At 37.6% G+C, this 20,963-nt stretch overlaps 1 protein-coding gene across 3 annotated transcripts in view; it reads right to left on the bottom strand.

Moving 5' to 3' along the window:
* Positions 1 to 20,963, bottom strand: part of XPO4 (exportin 4) — a 121,980-nt gene that overhangs the window by 71,150 nt on the left and 29,867 nt on the right. For all 3 annotated transcript variants that reach the window (XM_058437797.1, XM_058437796.1, XM_032150709.2), the window contains exons 2-4: positions 16,232 to 16,337; positions 10,343 to 10,484; positions 2,863 to 3,001 (exon numbers count right to left, since the gene is read on the bottom strand). In XM_058437797.1, the coding sequence (XP_058293780.1) occupies positions 2,863 to 3,001; positions 10,343 to 10,484; positions 16,232 to 16,337 (387 nt within the window). The remainder of the gene's footprint in view (positions 1 to 2,862; positions 3,002 to 10,342; positions 10,485 to 16,231; positions 16,338 to 20,963) is intronic.

Consider the following 20,963-nt stretch of genomic DNA (forward strand, 5'->3'; position numbering starts at 1 on the left):
CTGAACAAATGAAAATTGCTTGACTGATAGCCTTTTCACTTTATGTAGATATCCATTATTCTTGCTATAATGCTGTTTGCGTAACAGAAAATATAAATTGTTAATATTTATAAATACAAATAGCACACTTAACCACAGTGGGATTACCATTACTTATCAACTGGCTGACTTCATGGAAAATGCTTTTGCAGTCAATTGACTTATCTAAAGCTCATGACATGCTGATCAGAAATGGAGACTGTGTCTATTACCACAATTTATGTTACTCTAAGTAAAAATAGCTTCCCATGGCCAGCCGCAGTGGCTCACATCTGTAATCCTAGCATTTTGGAAGGCTGAGGCGAGATCACTTGAGCCCAGGAGTTTGAGACCAGCCTAGGCAACATAGTGAAACCTCATCTCTACAAAAAAACTTTAAAAATTAGCCAGGAGTGGTGGCTTGTGCTGATAGTCCCAGCTACTCAGCAGACTAAGATGGGAAGACTGAGCCCATGAGGTCGGGGCTGCAGTGAGCTGTAATCATATCACTGCACTCCACAGCCTGTGCAACAGAGCAAGTGAGACCCTGTCTCAAAAAAAAAAAAAAAAAATAGCTTCCTACCCAGGTACAGTAGCCTGTACCTTAATCCCAGCTACTCGAGAGGCTAAGGTGGGAGGTGGGAGGACTGGTTGAGCCCAGGAGACTGAGGCTGCAGTGAGCTATCCACCACTGCATTACACCCTGTCTCTTAAATTTTAAAAAAAAGTAGCTCCCCATAATTTTCACCTCAAAAATTTAATATGAACTCTTCTTTCAAGAAATATTCCCACTTAATAAAACAAAATCAAAATGACTTATAGAATGTAAAGATTCAAACATATGTACTTCCAAATTTATTAGTTTTATTAAAAAAATTAAATTTCACAATACTAAGATTAAGTAAAAGGGCCATGAAATTAGATTATCAGTCTCTAGAACGACACCATCCAATACGTTTGTCACTAACTATGTGTGGCTATTTGAATTTAAATTAAAATTTAAAAAATTAGAAAATTCAGTTCTTCAGTCACCCTAGCCACATTTCACATGAGCAACTGCCGCAAGTGGCCAGTGTAGTGGCTACATATTGGGGAGCACAGACATAGAACACTTCTTTCAACACAGTAAGTTCTACTGGACAGCACTACTCTTGAGGAAATTTGCCAAAAAAGATGGCATAAAACTTAATAGCACACAATCAAAAATCAAGAAGTAAATAAAAATGTTCTGTATCTTGACTATGGTGGGAGTTTACTGGTATACACAACAGTCACAACTTAACAAGGTGTGCATTTTAGACAGACATAGTAATGTATGTAAATTACTTCTCAATAAAGTTAAGGAAAAAAAAGAACAAACACATGACCATTGATGAATTTCTAAGGAAAACAAAAAACACGTAGGGTATATATAGTAAGTTCCAAAGTCCTGACCAGCTTGCTTACAGATTCCGTGGGTCTAGACTCCTGGGGTATCAGTCTGCGGTCCTAAGCAGAGTGGAGGCAGATGGCTGGGAGAGTGAGTTGAGTGCATAGCTGTGTGCGGTGAAAAGTGGTGGACAGGAAGGCAGGAGAGAAGAGATCCAAGATATTGTGGAAAGCAAGGGACAATGTATGTGGCCCTCCTAAAATACACCACCGCATCTCAACCTCAAAGCACCAACTACATCGTTAAAATCACATCCATTAACGAGGGGCCACTGAAGACAAAAGGAATTAACAAACAGTTATGAGGTATATTAGCCTCACATAGATATCTTTAAAATGATTAAATAAATTGTAAAGGTAATAAGCTACCCAAAATACTTAAAGATGTAATATCCGAGACTCAGAATGGCCAAGTATTACCAATCTCAATTCTATATGAGTTAAATATCATTCAAGTGATAAAAGTTGATAGGTTAAACAAAGAATCACACCTAATCATTAATAGCAACCGCAACTCCTCCTGCCTCGGACAGTGATTACAACCAAACAGCCACTCTACAGGCACAACTCCAGCTCTCTAAAAGGTGGACAGGAGAGTGGAGAGGGTGGGAGAACCATGCTTCCCAAAGTAATTCAGCCAAGAACAATGACCCCTAATTTGTTCAGCTGACAGTAACTCCTGAAGTCCCATGGCCTATTAGGACAGCAACTTTTAATTATTTTCATGTCAGATATTTTCTATTTTATTCAAACATTTCTGTAATCACTAGTAGCTGTCAAAGGTTTATTAGAAATGGCAAAACAAAGTTCAATAGAAACGGCTAACAACTTTATGGCATATTAGCTTGTAATATTTTATAATAATTAAAATAATGATTATGAATATTTATGGCAACATGGAAAATACAGAATCAAATGAAAAAGCAAAGTACACCGCATTTATATTATGTACATACATTTAAAAAGACTAGGCCAGGCGCAGTGGCTCACACCTGTAATACCAGCACTTTGGGAGGCAGAAGCAGGTGGATCACCTGAGGTCGGGAGTTCGAGACCAGCCTGACCAACGTGGAGAAACCATGTCTCTACTAAAAATACAAAATTAGCCAGGCGTGGTGGTGCATGCCTGTAATCCCAGCTACTCGGGAGGCTGAGGCAAGAGAATTGCTTGAACCCGGAAGGCAGAGGTTGCGGTGAGCCAAGATCATGCCATTGCACTCCAGCCTGGGCAACAAGAGCAAAACTCTGTCTCAAAAAAAAAAAAAAGACTAGAAGAAAACCTGAACAAATGAAAATTGCTTGACTGATGGCTTTTTCACTTTTTTAATGTAGATATCCATTACTCTTGCTATAATGCTATTTGTGTAACAGAAAATATAAATTGTTAATATTTATAAATACAAATAGCACACTTACCACAGTGGGATTGCCACTACTAATCAACTGGCTGACTTCATGAAAAATGCTTTTGCAGTCAATTGATTTATCTAATGATCCTCTTTTTACAATTACTGCTACTGCTAGTAGAATCTGTTCCCGAACATACTTTTGAAGGCTGTAAAACATAAAAATCATTGTGAAAAATTTACCTAAATCTAATACAAGAATACTCCCAAACTTCTCTCTATGCCTGAAGCTACTAACAACATTGCTTACATGTGAGAGTAGTAGAGCCAAAGGGTTATGTACAGACTCCGAAGCCAGGAGGCCTGGGTTCAATCCCAGGCTCCATTGTGGACGGGCTGTATGACCCTGGGCAAGACAGTTAGCATTCAGGGCCTTGGTTTTCTCATCTGTAAAATGAGAATAACACTACTAGTGTTATTATAAGGGTCAGATGTTCCTAGAACTGTGCCCAGTACATACTAAGCACTATACAAGTGTTATTTGCTCCAGGAAGTGTTCAACAGATGTAAGTCAGCTCCCTGTTAAATATTTGTAGGGAAAAAAATCACTAAGATTAAGATTCCACTAGTTTGAAGATAGATTCTGATCTAACCTACGTCTACAACCACTGATCTAATCCTAAATCCCATTTTCCTTTAATGTGAAAAGAAAAACATACTAGCTATCCAAGATACATCATTATGGAAACATAAAATTGTAAAACACACACACACACAAACATTCAAAACGTTCATATCTAGGTTCTGTTCCTCCATGTGATGACAGAAGCACCCATCCCAAGTGGAGGCATTTTACCAAGCCCATTTGACCACAAGGGCACAGAAACTTAATTGACTTTTCACAATCTTTTCTGAAAGATAAGGATCAGAAAACATAATCCCAAACTTTATAACCTAACCTCTGGAATCCCACAAAGATACAAACATCATGTGCCCCTGGAATAAACCCAAACCCCTTAACATGGCTTATAAGCAGTGGGAACCATTCTAGCTTTCCTGGGACAGCCTCAATTTACCTGTTGCCCCAAATAATTATTAATAGTTCTTTATTTCACTCTCAAGTGTCCCAGTTTGGACACCCACCTATAGCCACCGGTGGCTGCTCCTCTCCTTGACTTCTGCCCTCCCACACACACTCACAACTGCAGACATATTGACCTTCCAGTTCCTCACTCCACACTTGTGACTTCCAGGCCTCTGAACTTGTATTCCCTCTCCCAAGATTGTGATGTCACTTTCTCCAGAAAGTTATTACTAAGGGCTCCCACAGCACCCTCACATGACAGGACATATCTGTTACTACTGGTTCACTAGCTCTCAGATCAGCCACCCATTCTATGCACACTAGCATATGCAAAGCACACTGCCTGCTGCATAACATGCATTTATTAGATATTTATACAGATGAATAAATACGTCTCCCTATCGTCAAGACTGAAGTGAAAAAACATTCCTTCAAAACATACACTTGAACCATTTATCTTTCATTCATTAAGCAAATAAATGCAGAGATCCTACTATGCATAAGAATATTAGCTGGCCAAAGGGAATTTCTGTACTATTAGGGGGACAGAATCATTTCACAGGCACTGACTACTACTAGAAAATGTACATAAAGCCAAAGACCATGACTACAAATGTACACAAAGATAGTTTTAAACATCTCTACTGGCAAGAATTAAAATTATTATTAGAATAAATAATAGCTACCATTTATTGAATGCTTACTATATGCAAGAATTTATATGAACTAGTTTCACGAATATCAACACATCTAATCCTCATGATACTACTACTATTATTCACTCCATTTAAAAATCAAATCAGAAGGCCGGGCGCGGTGGCTCATGCCTATAATCCCAGCACTTTGGGAGGCTGAGGTGGGCGGATCACAAGGTCAGGAGATAGAGACCATCCTGGCTAACACGGTGAAACCCGTCTCTACTAAAAAAACAAAAACAAAAACAAAAAAAATTAGCCAGGCGTGGTGGCAGGCACCTGTAATCCCAACTACTCGGGAGGCTGAGGCAGGAGAATGGCGTGAACCCGGGAGGCGGAGCTTGCAGTGAGCTGAGACTGTGCCACTGCACTCCAGCCTGGGCAACAGAGCGAGACTCCATCTCAAAAACAAAAAAATCAAATCAGAAAATTAATGCACAAAGAAATAATCTGCCCAGTGTTGCAGAGTTAAGTGGCAGAAGTAGGGTGCAAATCCCTTTCTTGACCACTAGGCTACACTTGCCTCTTTAATAAAGGGCATCCTGCATTTCGCTCTATACAAATTTTATTTCAATTAAGAGGAAAAAAATAAAAAAGAAAAAATTCTGTGCATCTAATGGGAAGTACACAACATTATTTATGTAATAGTCTACTACACAGCCTATAGTATTCTACCTATGCAGTATGCCAAAAACATTTAACTTGAATCTAATCCACACTGTAGGGTATTCTACAAGATACAAATATCTGTGTCATGAAAGGCAAAAAAGAGCACACAATTATTCCAGATTAAAAGAGACATGACAACTAAATACACATTGTATAATCTCTGGCTCACCTAGATTTAAAAAATAACCTACTGTACCTAAATAAAGCAAATATTAATAGATCTGAAGTGACAGACAGCAATACAAAAAAAAACCTATAAAAAGAAAAAAGGATGTAAATATTATTCAGACAACTGGGAAACTCAGAATATGGAATCAGAATTGTTAGATCATATAAATATGCCAATTATATCAAGAGTATTAAGATTATGCTTTCAGAAGAGACATGTTCAAGAACTTTAAGGCTAAAGTATCATGATGTCTGTGGCACTGTCGAATAGTTAAGGGTAAAAAATGTATATATACATAAGAGAGAAATTAAATGTGACAAAATGTTAACTGAGCCTCTACTGGAAAAACGGTATGTTTACCACCACACTCTGGCCTGGGCAACACAGTGAGACTCTGTCTCTTAAAAAAAAGTTTGAGATAAAAAATATGTATAGGCCGAGGCGGGCGGATCACAAGGTCAGGAGATTGAGACCACGGTGAAACCTCGTCTCTACTAAAAATACAAAAAATTAGCCAGGTGCGGTGGCAGGCGCCTGTAGTCCCAGCTACTCGGGAGGCTGAGGCAGGAGAATGGAGTGAACCCGGGAGGCAGAGCTTGCAGTGAGCCGAGATTGCGCCACTGCACTCCAGCCTGGGTAACTGAGTGAGACTCCGTCTCAAAAAAAAAAAAAAAAAAAAAAAAAAAAAAAAAAAAAAAATATATATATATATATATATACACACACACACATATGTATGTAAGCCGGGTGGGGTGGCTCATGCCTGTAATCCCAGCACTTACGGAGGTCAAGGAGGGCAGATCATGAGGTCACGAGTTCAAGACAAGCCTGGCCAACATGGTGAAACCCTGTCTCTACTAAAAATGCAAAAAATTAGCCAGGCATGGTGGCACGTGCTTGTAATCCCAGTTACTCCAGAGACTGAAGCAGTAGAATTGCTGGAACACAGGAGGCGGAGGTTGCAGTGAGCCAAGATGGCGCCATTGCACTCTAGCCTGGGCGACAGAGCAAGACTTTGTCTCAAGAAAAAAGAAAAAAAGAAAAAATTTAATTAAAAAAAAAATATATATGTGTGTAAATATATATGTGAGCTATTTCAATGTGGAACCCTACAATCAACTCTACAATCAAGCTAATTACTTTAGCTTCTAAATTATCAAAATGATTTTAAAATGAGATTAATTTGGGCCAGGTACGGTGGCTCATTCCTGCAATCCCAGCACTTTGGGGTACTGAGGCAGGAGGACTATTTGAGCTCAGGAGTTCAAGACCAGCCTGGGCAACACAGCAAGACCCTGTCTCAATTTAAAAAAATGAAAAGGAGGCTGGGCACGGTGGCTCACGCCTGTAATCCCAGCACTTTGGGAGGCCGAGGTGGGAAGATCATGAGGTCAAGAGATCGAGACCATCGTGGCTAACATGCTGAAACCCTGTCTCTATTAAAAATACAAAAATTAGGCCAGGCGCAGTGGCTCACACCTGTAATCCCAGCACTTTGGGAGGCCAAAGCGGGTGGATCACGAGGTCAGGAAATGGAGACCATACTGGCTAACACGGTGAAACCCCGTTTCTATAAAATATAAAATTTTATAGAAAAACTTTATATAATTTATATTTAAAAATTTATATAATTTATATTTAAAAAATTTCTATAAAAAATATAAAAAATTAGCCAGGCATGGTGGCGGGCACCTGTAGTCCCAGCTACTTGGGAGGCTGAGGCAGGAGAATGGCGTAAACCCAGGAGGCGGAGGTTGCAGTGAGCCGAGATCACACCACTACACTCCAGCCGGGATGACAGAGCGAGACTCCGTCTCAAAAAACAAAACAAAAAAATATAAAAATTAGCTGGGTGTGGTGGCGCATACCTCTAGTCCCAGCTATGCGGGAGGCTGGGGCAGGAGAGTCACATGAACCCAGGAGGCGGATGTTGCAGTGAGCAGAGATCGCGCCACTGCACTCCAGCCTGGCAACAGAGCAAGGCTCCGTCTCAAAAAAAATTAAAAAAAAAAAAAGAACAAATAAAAAGGAAAAAAAAAGAATGAGATTATTTTGGATAAGAGACCAGACACATATACATAATGAAAATTTTTTACACATTTAAGTCTACCAAGGTCTGCAGAGTTCAGTGGTTCTCAGGTTGGGGGATGGGGACATGGGGGAGAAAAGGCTATGACAACTAAACAGCTCCACAAAAAAGAACCGCTCTAGTTGACCTGAAGCTCCCCTGCTGGCCCTGATTCCTTAAGGAAGGCTGGTCCAGATGATGACGGCTGCAGCAGCCAAAGCTTTTACTCCCCACCAGGCACTGTGCTCAGAACTATCTCATGTATTCCTGACACCAACCATATGAGATGGGTACCAAGTCCCTGATCTACAGGTAAAACAGAATATTAAAGAGACTGTATGTTAGTCTCCCAAGGTCACATAAATAGACTGCTCTTCAGAAAACTCTAACATTTTAGGCCTAGAGGCCAAAAACAATTTTTTTAACCTTCCCACATATAAACTTCTATAAACACAGAGGCCCTTAGGCTTATTTTCTTTTATTACATAAATATAAATAAGCATGAAGGTTTTCTCAACTTGTGTTCAACAACAAGCGCACTACCATAATTGATTTCAAAATATTTTCGTAGGGTAAAGAAAAATATCAAAACAAATATCATTGTAGTAGAATTCAACAAAACACATACCTCTTCCATGGTTGCAATTGATAATACAAATTTTGATGTGTCTGAGTTACACTGTGTGCAAAACAACGAACAAAATAACGGAACAAGCACTTGCTGACATTGTCAAGACCTCTACTCACCTGTACTTACCTTTCTTTATGTACAGAGGGGTCAAAAGAAAAACAGTCCTGTCAGGTCTAGCAAATATGGTCAAATAAAAACAACAAAAGAGCAAACTAGTATCACATCCAAACGGACCCACCAAACAAAAATCAATCAATCAATCCAGCATGACAGAGAAAAGAAAGGTTTCAAACCAGGGACAAGACTTCCTTATTCTATGAAAACTGGAAAAAAACTAGCCATGTCCTCCTAACAAACATGTATATCCATTTACCTACAGGACACATTATCCACTAAACCTGCAACACTAATAGGCTACAGAAACTTTGCCTTTGTTCTCTCATGTATTTTTTTTTTTTGTATGTAAGGCAGCCAGCAGTTAACAAAGTGCTAAAGTCATGTATTATTAAATATTATTAACGCAGACTGCCAGGGTACAGTCAACAGAAACAAATGCATGACAGTATACTCTAAAATTTAAATTTCATGTGTATGTTTATTGCCATTAATCACCATTCCTAAGCACACACATTTCTGATTACGTAACAAAATTTTTTCTTCAATGACTTTGGAAATGAACATCTAAGTATTCAATTGCACAAACGGTAAACATACAAGTGCATTGTCTATTCTTAAAAGAATACATGGTCTTTGGGGAGCTTAATAAAAAAAGGTAAATAGTAAATCAATTTCTCCCCAAAAGTTATGTAGCTGATAGTTTTCCTCTTTTTTTTTTTTGAGACGCAGTCCCACTCTGCCACCTAGGCTGGAGTGCAGTGGCTCAATCTTGGCTCACTGCAACCTCTGCCTCCCAGGTTCGAGTGATTCTCCTGATTCAGCCTCCCAAGTAGCTGGGACTACAGGTATGTGCTACCACACCCGACTAATTTTTGTATTTTTAGTAGAGATGGGGTTTCACCATGTTGGCCAGGCTGGTCTCAAACCCTTGACCTCAAGTGAGCCATCCACCTCAGCCTCCCAAAAAGTGCTGGAATTATAGGCATGAGCCACTGCATCAGGCCTCATATATGTTTTTTTTAAATCATTCAAGAAATAAAGGTACATAATTTTGTAAAATGTTTAAGCAATACAGATATGTATAAAAAGAAAATTTACTTTCATCTCATTCCTCAAAACTCATCCTATTTTCAATGGAAGCTACTTAAAGATTTTGGAACTTCTTATAGAACCTTTTCTATGCTTTTTTTTTTTTTTTTTTTTTTTTTTGAGAAGGAGTCTTGCTCTGTCATCAGGCTGGAGTGCAGTGATGCAATGATCTCGGCTCACTGCAACCTCCGCCTCCCAGGTTCAAGCAATTCTCTTGCCTCAGACTCCCGAGTAGCTGGGACTAGAGGCACGTGCCACCACACCCAGCTAATTTTTGTATTTTTAGTAGAGACGGGGTTTCAGCATATTGGCCAGGATCGTCTTGATCTCTTGACCTCGTGATCTGCCTGGCTTGGCCTCCCAAAGTGCTGGGATTACAGGTGTGAGTCACCACGCCCGGCCCTCTATACACATTTCTATGTACATATATATGTAACATTTGATTTGTTAGTGGTACTTAGCTTCTCCCCTCTCCCCTGTTTTAGGACACTCACCTGTGTTATATTAATACTTACCATTTTTCACCTCTACTAAGCATCAAAAGAACAAGTAAATATAAAGGTTCTTATCTAATCTAAGGTCAACTTTCATTTATAACTAAGTTCTTCACAACTCGACAACAACAAAGAACTAATATCCAGCACAATCTTTTCAAAGAAACAAAACATAGTACCAAAAGCTTAAATAAAAGGTATTATTTCATTAAGCACCAAAACTACCTACAATCATGTGTATGCAAATGTTTAAAATATGAGCCCCACATAGAACTTAACCTTAAACATCTATAGCTTTTAAAATTTTTTTTCTTTTTTGTACTTCGTAGAGACGGGGTCTCACTATGTTGCCCAGACTGATCTCAAACTCCTGGGCTCAAGGAGATCCTCCCTCTCAGCCTCCCAAAGTGCTGAGATTATAGGTGTGAGCCACTATACCCACCCAAAAGTTTTTAAAATGCAAACAAAAAAGCTCTAAAAAGATACACATAAGCTCAGCAAAAGAATTTCAGCAGTACCCCTCCATGTACTTACTTGGGCCTTTGTAAGACATAGGTTAAAAGGAATGTTCGCAGAGACTCGATGCTACCTTTTTCCAAGAGAATCCACTCTCGGACAACTGCTTCCATTATGGCTGTGGCAGCTTGAAAAAGGACATAGTCCACTTTACTAGTTTCTGAGGAGAAAATTAAAAACTTTATTTAAACAATAATTCGTTTTACCTTGAACATTTTGCATTTATTAATTTTAAAACAGAACTTTTCAGACAAGGAATAAGATGGTTACCTGTTCTTTTTTTAATCCAGTGACCTTGCTCTAGCACCACAAAGAGGTTAGTTCCTCTCAGAAGACACCTCAGGCAGGTGGCAGCTAATCACCGATCACAATTTTCACAAACTTTCCTCACCTCTCTTCAACTGTTACTTCCAAAGCATGAAGAACTAAAAAATAACACAGCTTTAAAAAAAATAAAAATAAAAATATAAAGCAATCAGAAAATTTCCTAAGATTCTCACCCTGTGCAAAACAGAACTTTGTATCTGAAAAACATTTTAATAAACTAGTCATTGAACATTACTATCTGTGATGAGCCATGCTGTTAAAATATTTCGTTTTTAAGTATTAAGCATTCAGCAGGATGACCCATCTCCAATAGCAAGTTCAGAAATAAATAAAAACAATCGTGTTTAGGTTTTCTTTCTTAAAATGTAAAAAACAATATAAGTCACATTTACACAAGGTGAGAAGTGCTTGTGAATTTTCTGATTGCAGTACTGATCAAACTGAGTAAAATCCCAAAGCTACACTTAGAAAGACCCAGTCTTAGCTAGCAAGTTACAGTATCTGATCTAAAATCTAAATCAGGGGAGAAAAAATAGAAAATTAACACACTTTAAAAATTTTTTATATTAATTTTCTATTTTTTCCTTTATTCACCAATACCACTACAATCAGTTTCCCAAACAGCATTATCAACAGGGAGGAACAGTCAAAATGAAGTCAAGAAAAAGTAGAAATTTTCTGAGGCTCTAAAAAATAACCATCATGTGAAATCCATGAAAAGCCCATGATTAGACTCCAGATTATTTGCCAAGATCACTGGACATGCATATCTGAATGCCATGAGAAATTATCTCTAGGCATAGACTGGCACCTTCAAGAATTTATCAGAAGAGCATGAAGATATATACAGTCAAGCACACCATTTTCTCTCCTATTCAAGCTCAGGTCATTTAAAAATCTTACAAGTGTTCTCGACACAGTTAGCTATAAAAATGTATGAGAAAAGGTGTACCCTATATAAATTCCTATCATATTAGACGACCACACAGGAGTTTCGATCACACCAAAACCACTAAGAGAAACCAATTTGAACCTTTTTTTAAAGTTTTGATTATTCTATGCTATCTCAACATGAACTCTAATTGAGATGATAATCAGAATTGATACAAATTTAGAAACTTTAAAATATAATAAATAATTAAAATAAAGCAATAGCTTCTAAAAATGTGAACCTATTAGAAAAGATGTGTTTAAAGTTCTAGGAGTTAAAAAAAAAAAAAGGGACCCAGCTCCATCTATTTAGATCACTTAAAGAGAAATATGGTACTGTCTCATAAAGGTAATTCAAATAATCTCTCATTATAAACCTCTTCTTAAAGAAAATGATGTTTGTTTGCCTATCTTCATTTTCTACTGCAATAGTAAAAATTTTAAGGACAAGAAACCAGAAATCCTTAACCATGGATTTCAACAATGAAGCAAAATCTAAGGTACTCTCAGAATTTTAGTTATAGAACTCTGAAGACCATCTAAATCAATTCCTCTATTTTACAGGAGCTGAAGAAATGGATGCCCCAAGAGATAGAGAGGAAACTGAGGTCACATGGCTGGTAAATGTTCCTTGAGCAATAATAATCTACCCTGAAACACACATGCCACTGAAGACAGAGCGAATAAGCACTTTCATTGTTAATGAGCACTGAAACATTCCTATTTCTAACTATTTGTTTTTACATCCAAGCCTTTTTCTGCCCTTTGGAGGTGGGTGGGTGTTGGATGTGAGGGGGCAGTTATAGAAGATGAATATTCAAAATTTTCAAGAGACAAAAGTTTCTTAATTCTTTTTCTTAGACACCTCTGCATGGTATTAAATGATGCTCTCTAAATGACTACTCCCATAAGAAGCTGACTCTAAGAATGGAGGAATAAAAAAAAAAAAAGCCAAATTCCTAATTTAAAAGAAGAAATTTTCCTAAACTAATAAATTACCCTTTCTCATAAAAACCATTATTAGCTGTCATAAATTTAACTTATATATAGTAGAAATATGCAAGAGATGCTACAAGGTACTCTAGAAGCCTACTAGTATGAAATTAGAACTTCACAAATACATATGAGCTTTACTTTTGCTCTCTGTTATAAAGATGCCTAAAACTACATGGTTTTCACAATTCACCTAGCATTTTTTTTTTTTTTTGAGATGGAGTTTTGCTCTTGTTGCTGAGACTAGAATGCAATGGCGCGATCTCGGCTCACCACAACCTCTGCCTCCTGGGTTCAAGTGATTCTCCTGCCTCAGCCTCCTGAGTAGCTGGGATTAGACATGCGCCACCATGCCCAGCTAATTTTGTATTTTTAGTAGAGACGGGGTTTTTCCATGTTGGTCAGGTTGGTCTCGAACTCCCAACCTCAGGTGATCCACCCACCTCAGCCTCCCAAAGTGCTGGGATTATAGGTGTGAGCCACCACACCCAGCCTCATCTAGAATTTCTAAACTAACTACTTTTGGGAAGATGTGCCACTGACTAGGACACTGTCCAGATAATAAATTATTTTAGGTCATTTTAGCAAAATGCTTTCATTTGCTACCACAGTAACTTTCTTTAATAATAATTATGTAAATAAAATTCATTTGAATTTTGTCAGCCATCTGAAACTAAACAGAAACATGAAGACAAAAGTTAAAGTTAATAATACAGGAAAAGCACTACATTCTGACCAAAAAGTTTTTTTAAAAAAGAAAAAACCCCAGTAGTGAAGCCACAGATATACAGCTACTACAATCAACTCTCTGGCCTTAAGTATTTCTGTCCAAAGCACAGGCAATATAAGCTCCAAAAGTCTACTCTTTGACTCAGTGATACCTATGCCCACCAACTAATGACAAAAAGTCTCAGATGGAAAATGATTTATTAATTCCCAATGACTGACAGCACTACTAACGAAACAATTTTCCAGAGATGTAAAAGTTTACTAGTTTAACTGACTTTTTGGTGGTTTATTATTTTGTTTTGTTTTGGCACTTCTGAGATCAGAAGTCAAAGAAATCCATTTGTCCCTGAGAAAGAGCAAAAGAATGCCACAAAGTTAGCTCCAGAAGAAGTAAACCAGTCCCTCACAGTTCTTGATTATTTCTTTAACAAGAATAGAACTCACTTGTTTTTTAAAGGAACATTTGACCCTAAAAAAATTTAAATTCTTAAGTGCCAAAGACTTCTGAAGTGAAGAAGTCTAAAAGTGCTCTTCTGACAAAATGCACAAGCATGCCACATGCACGCACAGATACATACACCACACACACACAGAAAAGAGCAAAGAAAATAAAAACCAGAATGAAAACAAAAGGATAAGAAGAGAAAGAAATGAGGAAAAATGAGCAACATATAAAACTCAAGTTAGAAGTGAGAAGGAAGAATTTTAAGAGGCCAGTTTAAAGGGAAGCATCAAAGAAAGTCTCCCCTTTAGTAGAATATATTACCCAGACTTTCTATAAAAATGACACATAATCCCTAAACAAGAACGTGAAAATTCTGAACTGCGATTGACTGCCACTTGTATGAGAAGTCTTCTTAGAGGAATTTACCCTTCTGTGCTGGTGGCAACTGAGTAAGGAGTGAAAAGATTTTCTGTGAAGTTTAGATGTAAACATTAATGTAACACAGGGCTTTGCAGTACATTAATGATTATGCTTGTAATACATGCACTCCACCTTTTAAATAGTCAATGTCTCAAAACCCAAACTGATTTTAAAAGCATGGCCAGAACTAGCAATACTACTCTTTAGAAAATTTTGTCAGGAAAACAAAAGTATTCCAAAACAAGCTCAATCATAACAAAGCAACAATACTTCATAAAATATACATATTCTAAAAAGGAAAGAATGGTATAAACAAATACACTCTAATAAAATACTTGTAAGTTAGATCAACTATTTCCCAACTAGTGTAGAATGACACTGAATTCCAATAGAAAGTCAGATGAAACACTGATGGAATCCTAGTCCATGTCATTAAGGCATACGCCATGAAAACCAGACTCAAATTATTTTAGGTTAATAGTTTAACACAACGGTTTTCTAAATCTATTAATGCTGAATAATTTCAAGGCAGTAAGGATGAGTTAATGCTCCTTAAACTCTTTATGCTGTTTAGTTTTGCTTCCTTTGAGTTAAATATCCTCCACAGGTATACGTTAAATCTTCTTAGTGCCAGAAACGAATCCACACAACTATAAAAGCTGACCACTGAAATAAGTAAATTAATTAAAATGGCTTCAGTGAGAATTTAAAAGGTAATTGTTGAACCTGTTCCTCTGCTAAGACCTGACTCCTAAATGAGACAGAGCCACCTTCACCACTGCTGCTAGTTCCTTGCAAACAGAGAACACAGCATTTTTTAAGCCGATTACATTTTTTAAAAGCTGTTTAAAATCAAGTATATGGCCATGACATTTACCTTACTGTTCACAAAGTGCTTTTACATAATGAAAAGTAATTACATTTTCACCTCACGAAACAATTTAAGATAACAAATCCATTAAGGCAAATGGTATCGTTATTGCCATAAGGCAGATGAAAAAGAGGCCCAGGGAGGTGAACTGACTTCCTCAAGGTGCACCACTGGCACCTAGATGTCATAGTTGCTACATCAGCACTCTTTCCACTACAATCAAACAACTCTCTTTCATAAGCCCTTATATGTAAAGCATTTTTAACACATAACTTTAATTGTAGTTTATTTCAATCTGGAAACCAGCCTATTGGTAGCTATAAATAAGCCTTACTAAAAGCACAAGAATAAAAGATGTTTTAGTTCCTAATATTCGACTAACCAATTTTATGGTCACAGATGACTCAAGTAGCCTACTAGAGCCTTACAAAAGATGGCTCCCACTAAAAAAATCAGCCAGCAGTAATCAGGTTATAAAATAACAATAACCAATGAAGTCTCTCTTGCTATTATTGAAAAATATCTAAGAGACAGATGGCACATCATACATAACTCTTAGAAAATGCCATCTTTGGATAAGACAGTTATATTTCTTGTGATTCTTTTAGAAGAAATCTTTTCTGTACATGTCAGACATAAGATACTCATAAAACATATTTGACAAAAGTAAAAATCGGTGCTTTATTTTAGGATACATACAGCGATACCCTACGCAGAAATGACTGATATTCATTAAGCAAGCTGAGTACAAACTAAATGTTTAAAAAAAAAAAAAAAACTATGGAAAACAACTAAAAGAAAATGTAGAAATCTCCAAAAACAATCTTAATTTTAAAACTAAGACTGGGCTAAAAGATATTATAGTACATATCCTGTAATAAATGACATTTGAAAACTGAAAAAATACTAAATTTTTCTCTTTACTATCAACAGCCTTCATGTTATGGTCAATAATAAAACAAATTATGAACACTATATCTAGGGGGAAAAAAATCCAAAGTAAAAACAAAGTTTCCTGTCTGGCTTTACAGAATACCTTTAAAGCTACTCCAGTAGAATGATTATTAATTTAAATAACTGTAACTATACAAACCAAGTTTTTAAAAAGGAATTTAAAACAGCTAATGTTTAAGAGAGAAAACCCAGATCTGATTATGCCAAAATACTTGATATTTTTTAAGTGAATACTTACCCAAAATATGCTTGCAAACTGCAAATGGTGATTTTGATTTCCTAAATGATAAGAATATGTGCTCTGCATGCTGGCGTTGTTCATTATTGACCATGGAAGGTGGTGCCTTGAGAGTTAAAAACAAGAACAGATACACTTATCTAATGACAAAGCTTAAACAATACCAATATTTTTACCCACAAGAACAGAAAATGCCTTCACTTTTGGTGGGCAAGAGGAACAAATTCTTGCTTAACTTTTTAAGGAATTATAGTATAAAACTGGATAATAAATGTTTAAAACACGGTTTCGGAAAAAAGGAAAAAATTCCTGGGAAGGTTTGGGTCAGAATCCTTTAAAGGTTTTTTAAAAACTTGCATTTTAGAAAAATAGATACTTACCTAATGTTTTTTGGGGTTTTAACATTTAGCTGACTTATTATCACCTTTTATTCCAAAATATACCACTTGGACTAACTTGACCTAGTTCAAATAATTTCAAAATTCTTCAATACTGGGGATATTGAATCCAAGTCACTAAAAATCAATTTCCAAAAGCAATCCTTTAAGACACAGGATCAAATAATTCCACCTCAAGTTTTCTAAAATCACTATCAAACCAGAAAAATTTGGGAACAGTTAAAGTTTGGAATTTATGAAACATATTTCTGAATAATAAATTAATCACTCAAAAAAATCCAGACTTCTCTCTTAACAAAAACAATTTCTAAAGTCTGCCTAAGTTTTTAAATACCATTTTGGTGTAACAATAGTTCTTCTAAAGATAATAACCTTCTGAGCCAGATCTACCTAAAATGTACATTCCTGTTACATGGTTTGGTTAACTTTTAACCTATTAAGACTTACAAATACTTAATTTGGGAAAGGGGGCTGGAGGTAGATGGCAGGAAAATAAACCTTTATTATTAAAACCATTCAATAAAGAGGGCAACTCATAATTTCAATTATATTAAATAATCTAGATGATGAAAAACGTTACAATTATATTAGATCAACACCCATTATAAATTATATCAATTATGCAACATTAGTCACTAATTTCAGTCAAAATAATTTAAAAAAAAGTTATTCACCCAGGAAAAATTCACTACTGTGAATCTCTGGCTTCAGAGAATTCTTATAATTAGCTAAAGCCAGTTCAGACTACTATTCCTAATCATATAGCACCCTCTACAGTTCTCTAGATAAAAATGAAAATATTTCCATTAAAGAACTGTGTTGGCTGGTCCCAGTGGCTCACGCCTGTAATCCTAGGACTTTGGGAGGCCAAGGCGGGAGGATAATTTGAGATCAGGAATTTGAGACCAGCTGGGCAACATGGTGACACCCAGTCTCTACTAAAAATACGAAAATATTAGCCGGGTGTGGTGGTGCACACCTCCCAACTACTCAGAGGCAGAAGCATGAGAATCGCTTGAACCTGAGAGGCAGAGGTTGCAGTGAGCTGATATGGCACCACTGCACTCTAGCCTGGGTGAAGGAGTGAAACTGTCTCAAAAAAAAAAAAAAAAAGAATTGTGTTAAATTCTTTAACACTTCTTTAAAAAGAATTTTGAGCGTGGTGGCTCACACCTGTAATTCCAGCACTCTGGAAGGCCGAAGAGTACAGGTCACCTGGGGTCAGGAGTTCGAGAGCAGCCTGGCCAACATGGTGAAACCCCGTCTCTACTAAAAATACAAAAAAATTGGCCAGTCATGGTGGTGCACACCTGTAAATCCCAGCTACTTAGGAGGGTGAAGCATGAGAATCACTTGAACCCAGGCGACAGAGGTTGCAGTGAGCTGAGATCCCGCTGCTGCACTCCAGTCTGGACAACAGAGCCAGACTCCATCTCAATTGAAAAAAAAAAAATTTACTAATAAAACTGTGAGGGCTGGGTGCGCTGGCTCATGCCCGTAATCCCAAAACTTTGGGAGATCGAGGTGGGTAGATTACCTGCCTGGCCAACATGGTGAAACCCCGTCTCCACTACAAATACAAAAATGAGTCGGGCTCAGTGGCAGGAGCCTGTAATCCCAGCTACTAGGGAGGCTGAGGCAAGAAAATCGCTTGAACCCAGGAGGCTGAGGTTGCAGTGAGTCAAGATCGTGCCACTGCATTAGAGCCTAGGTGACAGAGTAAGACCTTGTCTCAGAAAAAAAAAAAAAAAAAAAACTGAACAGCAAACTATATTCTAGAAGTAAGTATTTTTGTCTTTCCATTTTCAAATTATTTTGTTTGTTTGCTTTTTGGGTTTTTTGTCTGCTTTGGAGACAGCCTAACTCTGTTGCCCAGACTGGAGTACAGTAGCATGATCACGGCTCACTGCAGCCTCAACCTCCAGGGCTCAAGTAATCCTCCTGCCTCAGCCTCCTCAGTAGCTGGGACTACAGGCATGCGCCAAGCCCAGCCAATTGTCGTATTTTTTGTAGAGATGGGGTCTCACTATGCTGCCCAGGCTGGCCTCCAACTCCTATACCTCAGTGATCTGCCTGCCTTGGCCTCCCAAAGTGCCAGGATTATGGGTGTAAGCCATTGTGCCCGGCCAATTTTCAAATTTTTTATTCCCACCACCTTTTCTAGTTCAACAAGATGAGTTTGTGGGGTTTTTGTTTTATTGCTTTGTTTTGTTTTCCTGAGATGGAGTCTCACTCTGTTGCCCATGCTGGAATGCAGGGGCATGATCTCAGCTCACTGCACCGTCCGCCTCGGCCTCCCAAAGTGCTGGGATCACAGGCATGAGCCACCATGCTCAGTCTTTTTGTTTTGTTTTTTAAAACAGGGTGTCACTCTGTCGCCCAGGCTGGAGTGTAGTGGCATGATCATAGTTCACTGTAACCTCAAACTCTTGGGCTCAAGGGATCCTCCCACCTTTGCCTCTCCTGTAACTGGGACTACAGGGGCATGCCACCACACAGGGCTAATTTTTAAATTTTTGTAGAGGGTAGACACCATGGCTCATGCCTGTAATCCCAGCACTCTGGATTACAAAATCCCAAAGTCTGCTGACATTACTGACTCTGTGTATGGCATAAACACTACTACCCATGTTATACTGCTACAAATATGAATCTATGAGTTCCTCAAGCAATTTCTGGATCATACATTCTTTCTTATCATCCTTGAAAAGCACAACACATGCATAATTGTGCAAATTAATATGCTAGTTATTCTACAAATAAAAATTGTCTAAAGTTAATCCAAAAGACATCCTCATATCCGCATATACTTAATCTACTAGAAAGAACAGGTCTGAATATATTAATATAATGAAGATGATATTCTATTTATGTCAGATCTTAGAAATAGTAAACTATAATCTAAAAGTTGATTTATATTAACCACCTGGTTAAATATTATCATACAAACAATAAAGTTATCAAGTCAATATATTAAATGGCAGGATGGTAGTCACTTTAGTTTTCTACAACCAAAATTTTAAATTTCTTCTTGAAATCTACTTGGCAATGGTTTCCAAATGGCAAGCTATCTGCATCAGACAGTCCTGGAAACCTTTTAAAACTGGCAAATAGATTTCCAATCCCAAAGGATTCAACAGGCTGGGAGTCAAAACCAAAAATACACATTTTTCCCTCAAAGTTCCCCAGGTGGTACGGACCCATAAAAATCCCCACTGTCAAACTCTTTATCCTTCAAAAATCTTAAGTTACCCTTCAAAAATCTGCTTCCGTCTCTCCTTCCTTCATCAACCTTCACTCACCATTCCCCAGCTGTCCAAGCACAACTAACATCTCTATTTCACCTCACATAACACATTGCTTGTCCATCTCTATTACCCAACTTAGCATAATGGACTACAAACCTTTATTTGCTGCCCCCTACCCTTCCTTTTATTATTTCTCTGACACCAGGGACTTTTTTTATCTCTAAATTCCTAGGGCCTACCACATACAAAAGAGAGAGGCATTTAATAGCAACTAAAATTTATTGGGCATTTAGGATACGAGGCATTATTTCAGATAGATACATACATAAGAAAGAAAGAAGAAAGACAGGAAGGAGGAGGGAAGTTAGAAGGTAATCTCACTAATCCTAACAACTCTATGAGGAGGAAATATTATTATCCCCATTTTACAGATGAGGAAACTGAGGTATGTAAAGAATAAGTAATCTGCCCAATGTCACACTATTAGTAAGAAGCAGAGCTGAAAATTAAACCCAGGTAGTATGACTCCAGGGTCTTAACTCTTAACAGAAACTACACTTACATAGCTCAAATTTATGTAAGAATCATCATTCTTAAGGCTGTCTGGTAGAAAAGAAAAAAATCTTCCCTAAAAGTTTTCCTCCAGGACCCAATACAGACATTAAAGTGTTTTGCATAGCCTGTGAAGCTTCGGTAAACAAAGAGTAATAAAGGGGCTTTTTGAATTCCCTGTTCCGTTCTCATCATTGCCACTATAGTAAAAGCTTAAAAAGGGTTCACACTTCAGAGATGGAATCCCATAAATCAGAAGGATTGGAAGCAATAGGAGGTGGTAGTAAGACCTGTGACCATTCCAAGGATCTTCAAAAAAAAAAACAAGGATGGGAAAAAACTGAGATTTGTTTCCAGAGTTGGAGCTCACAAATTCCTAACTCAATAGACTGGGGTTTCTAGCCCCAACCCTCAGCATGACCCTCCAAGCCCAGCTCAGTTGCCTTCAGTTCACAAAATCTCCTGCCATCAGTATTTTAGGGGCATCCAAAATTAGAACTCTAAAGATTACTTACTAATGAATAGATTAACTGA

Source organism: Hylobates moloch, unplaced genomic scaffold, assembly GCF_009828535.3.
Source record: "Hylobates moloch isolate HMO894 unplaced genomic scaffold, HMol_V3 SCAFFOLD_4, whole genome shotgun sequence".
NCBI lineage: Eukaryota > Metazoa > Chordata > Mammalia > Primates > Hylobatidae > Hylobates > Hylobates moloch.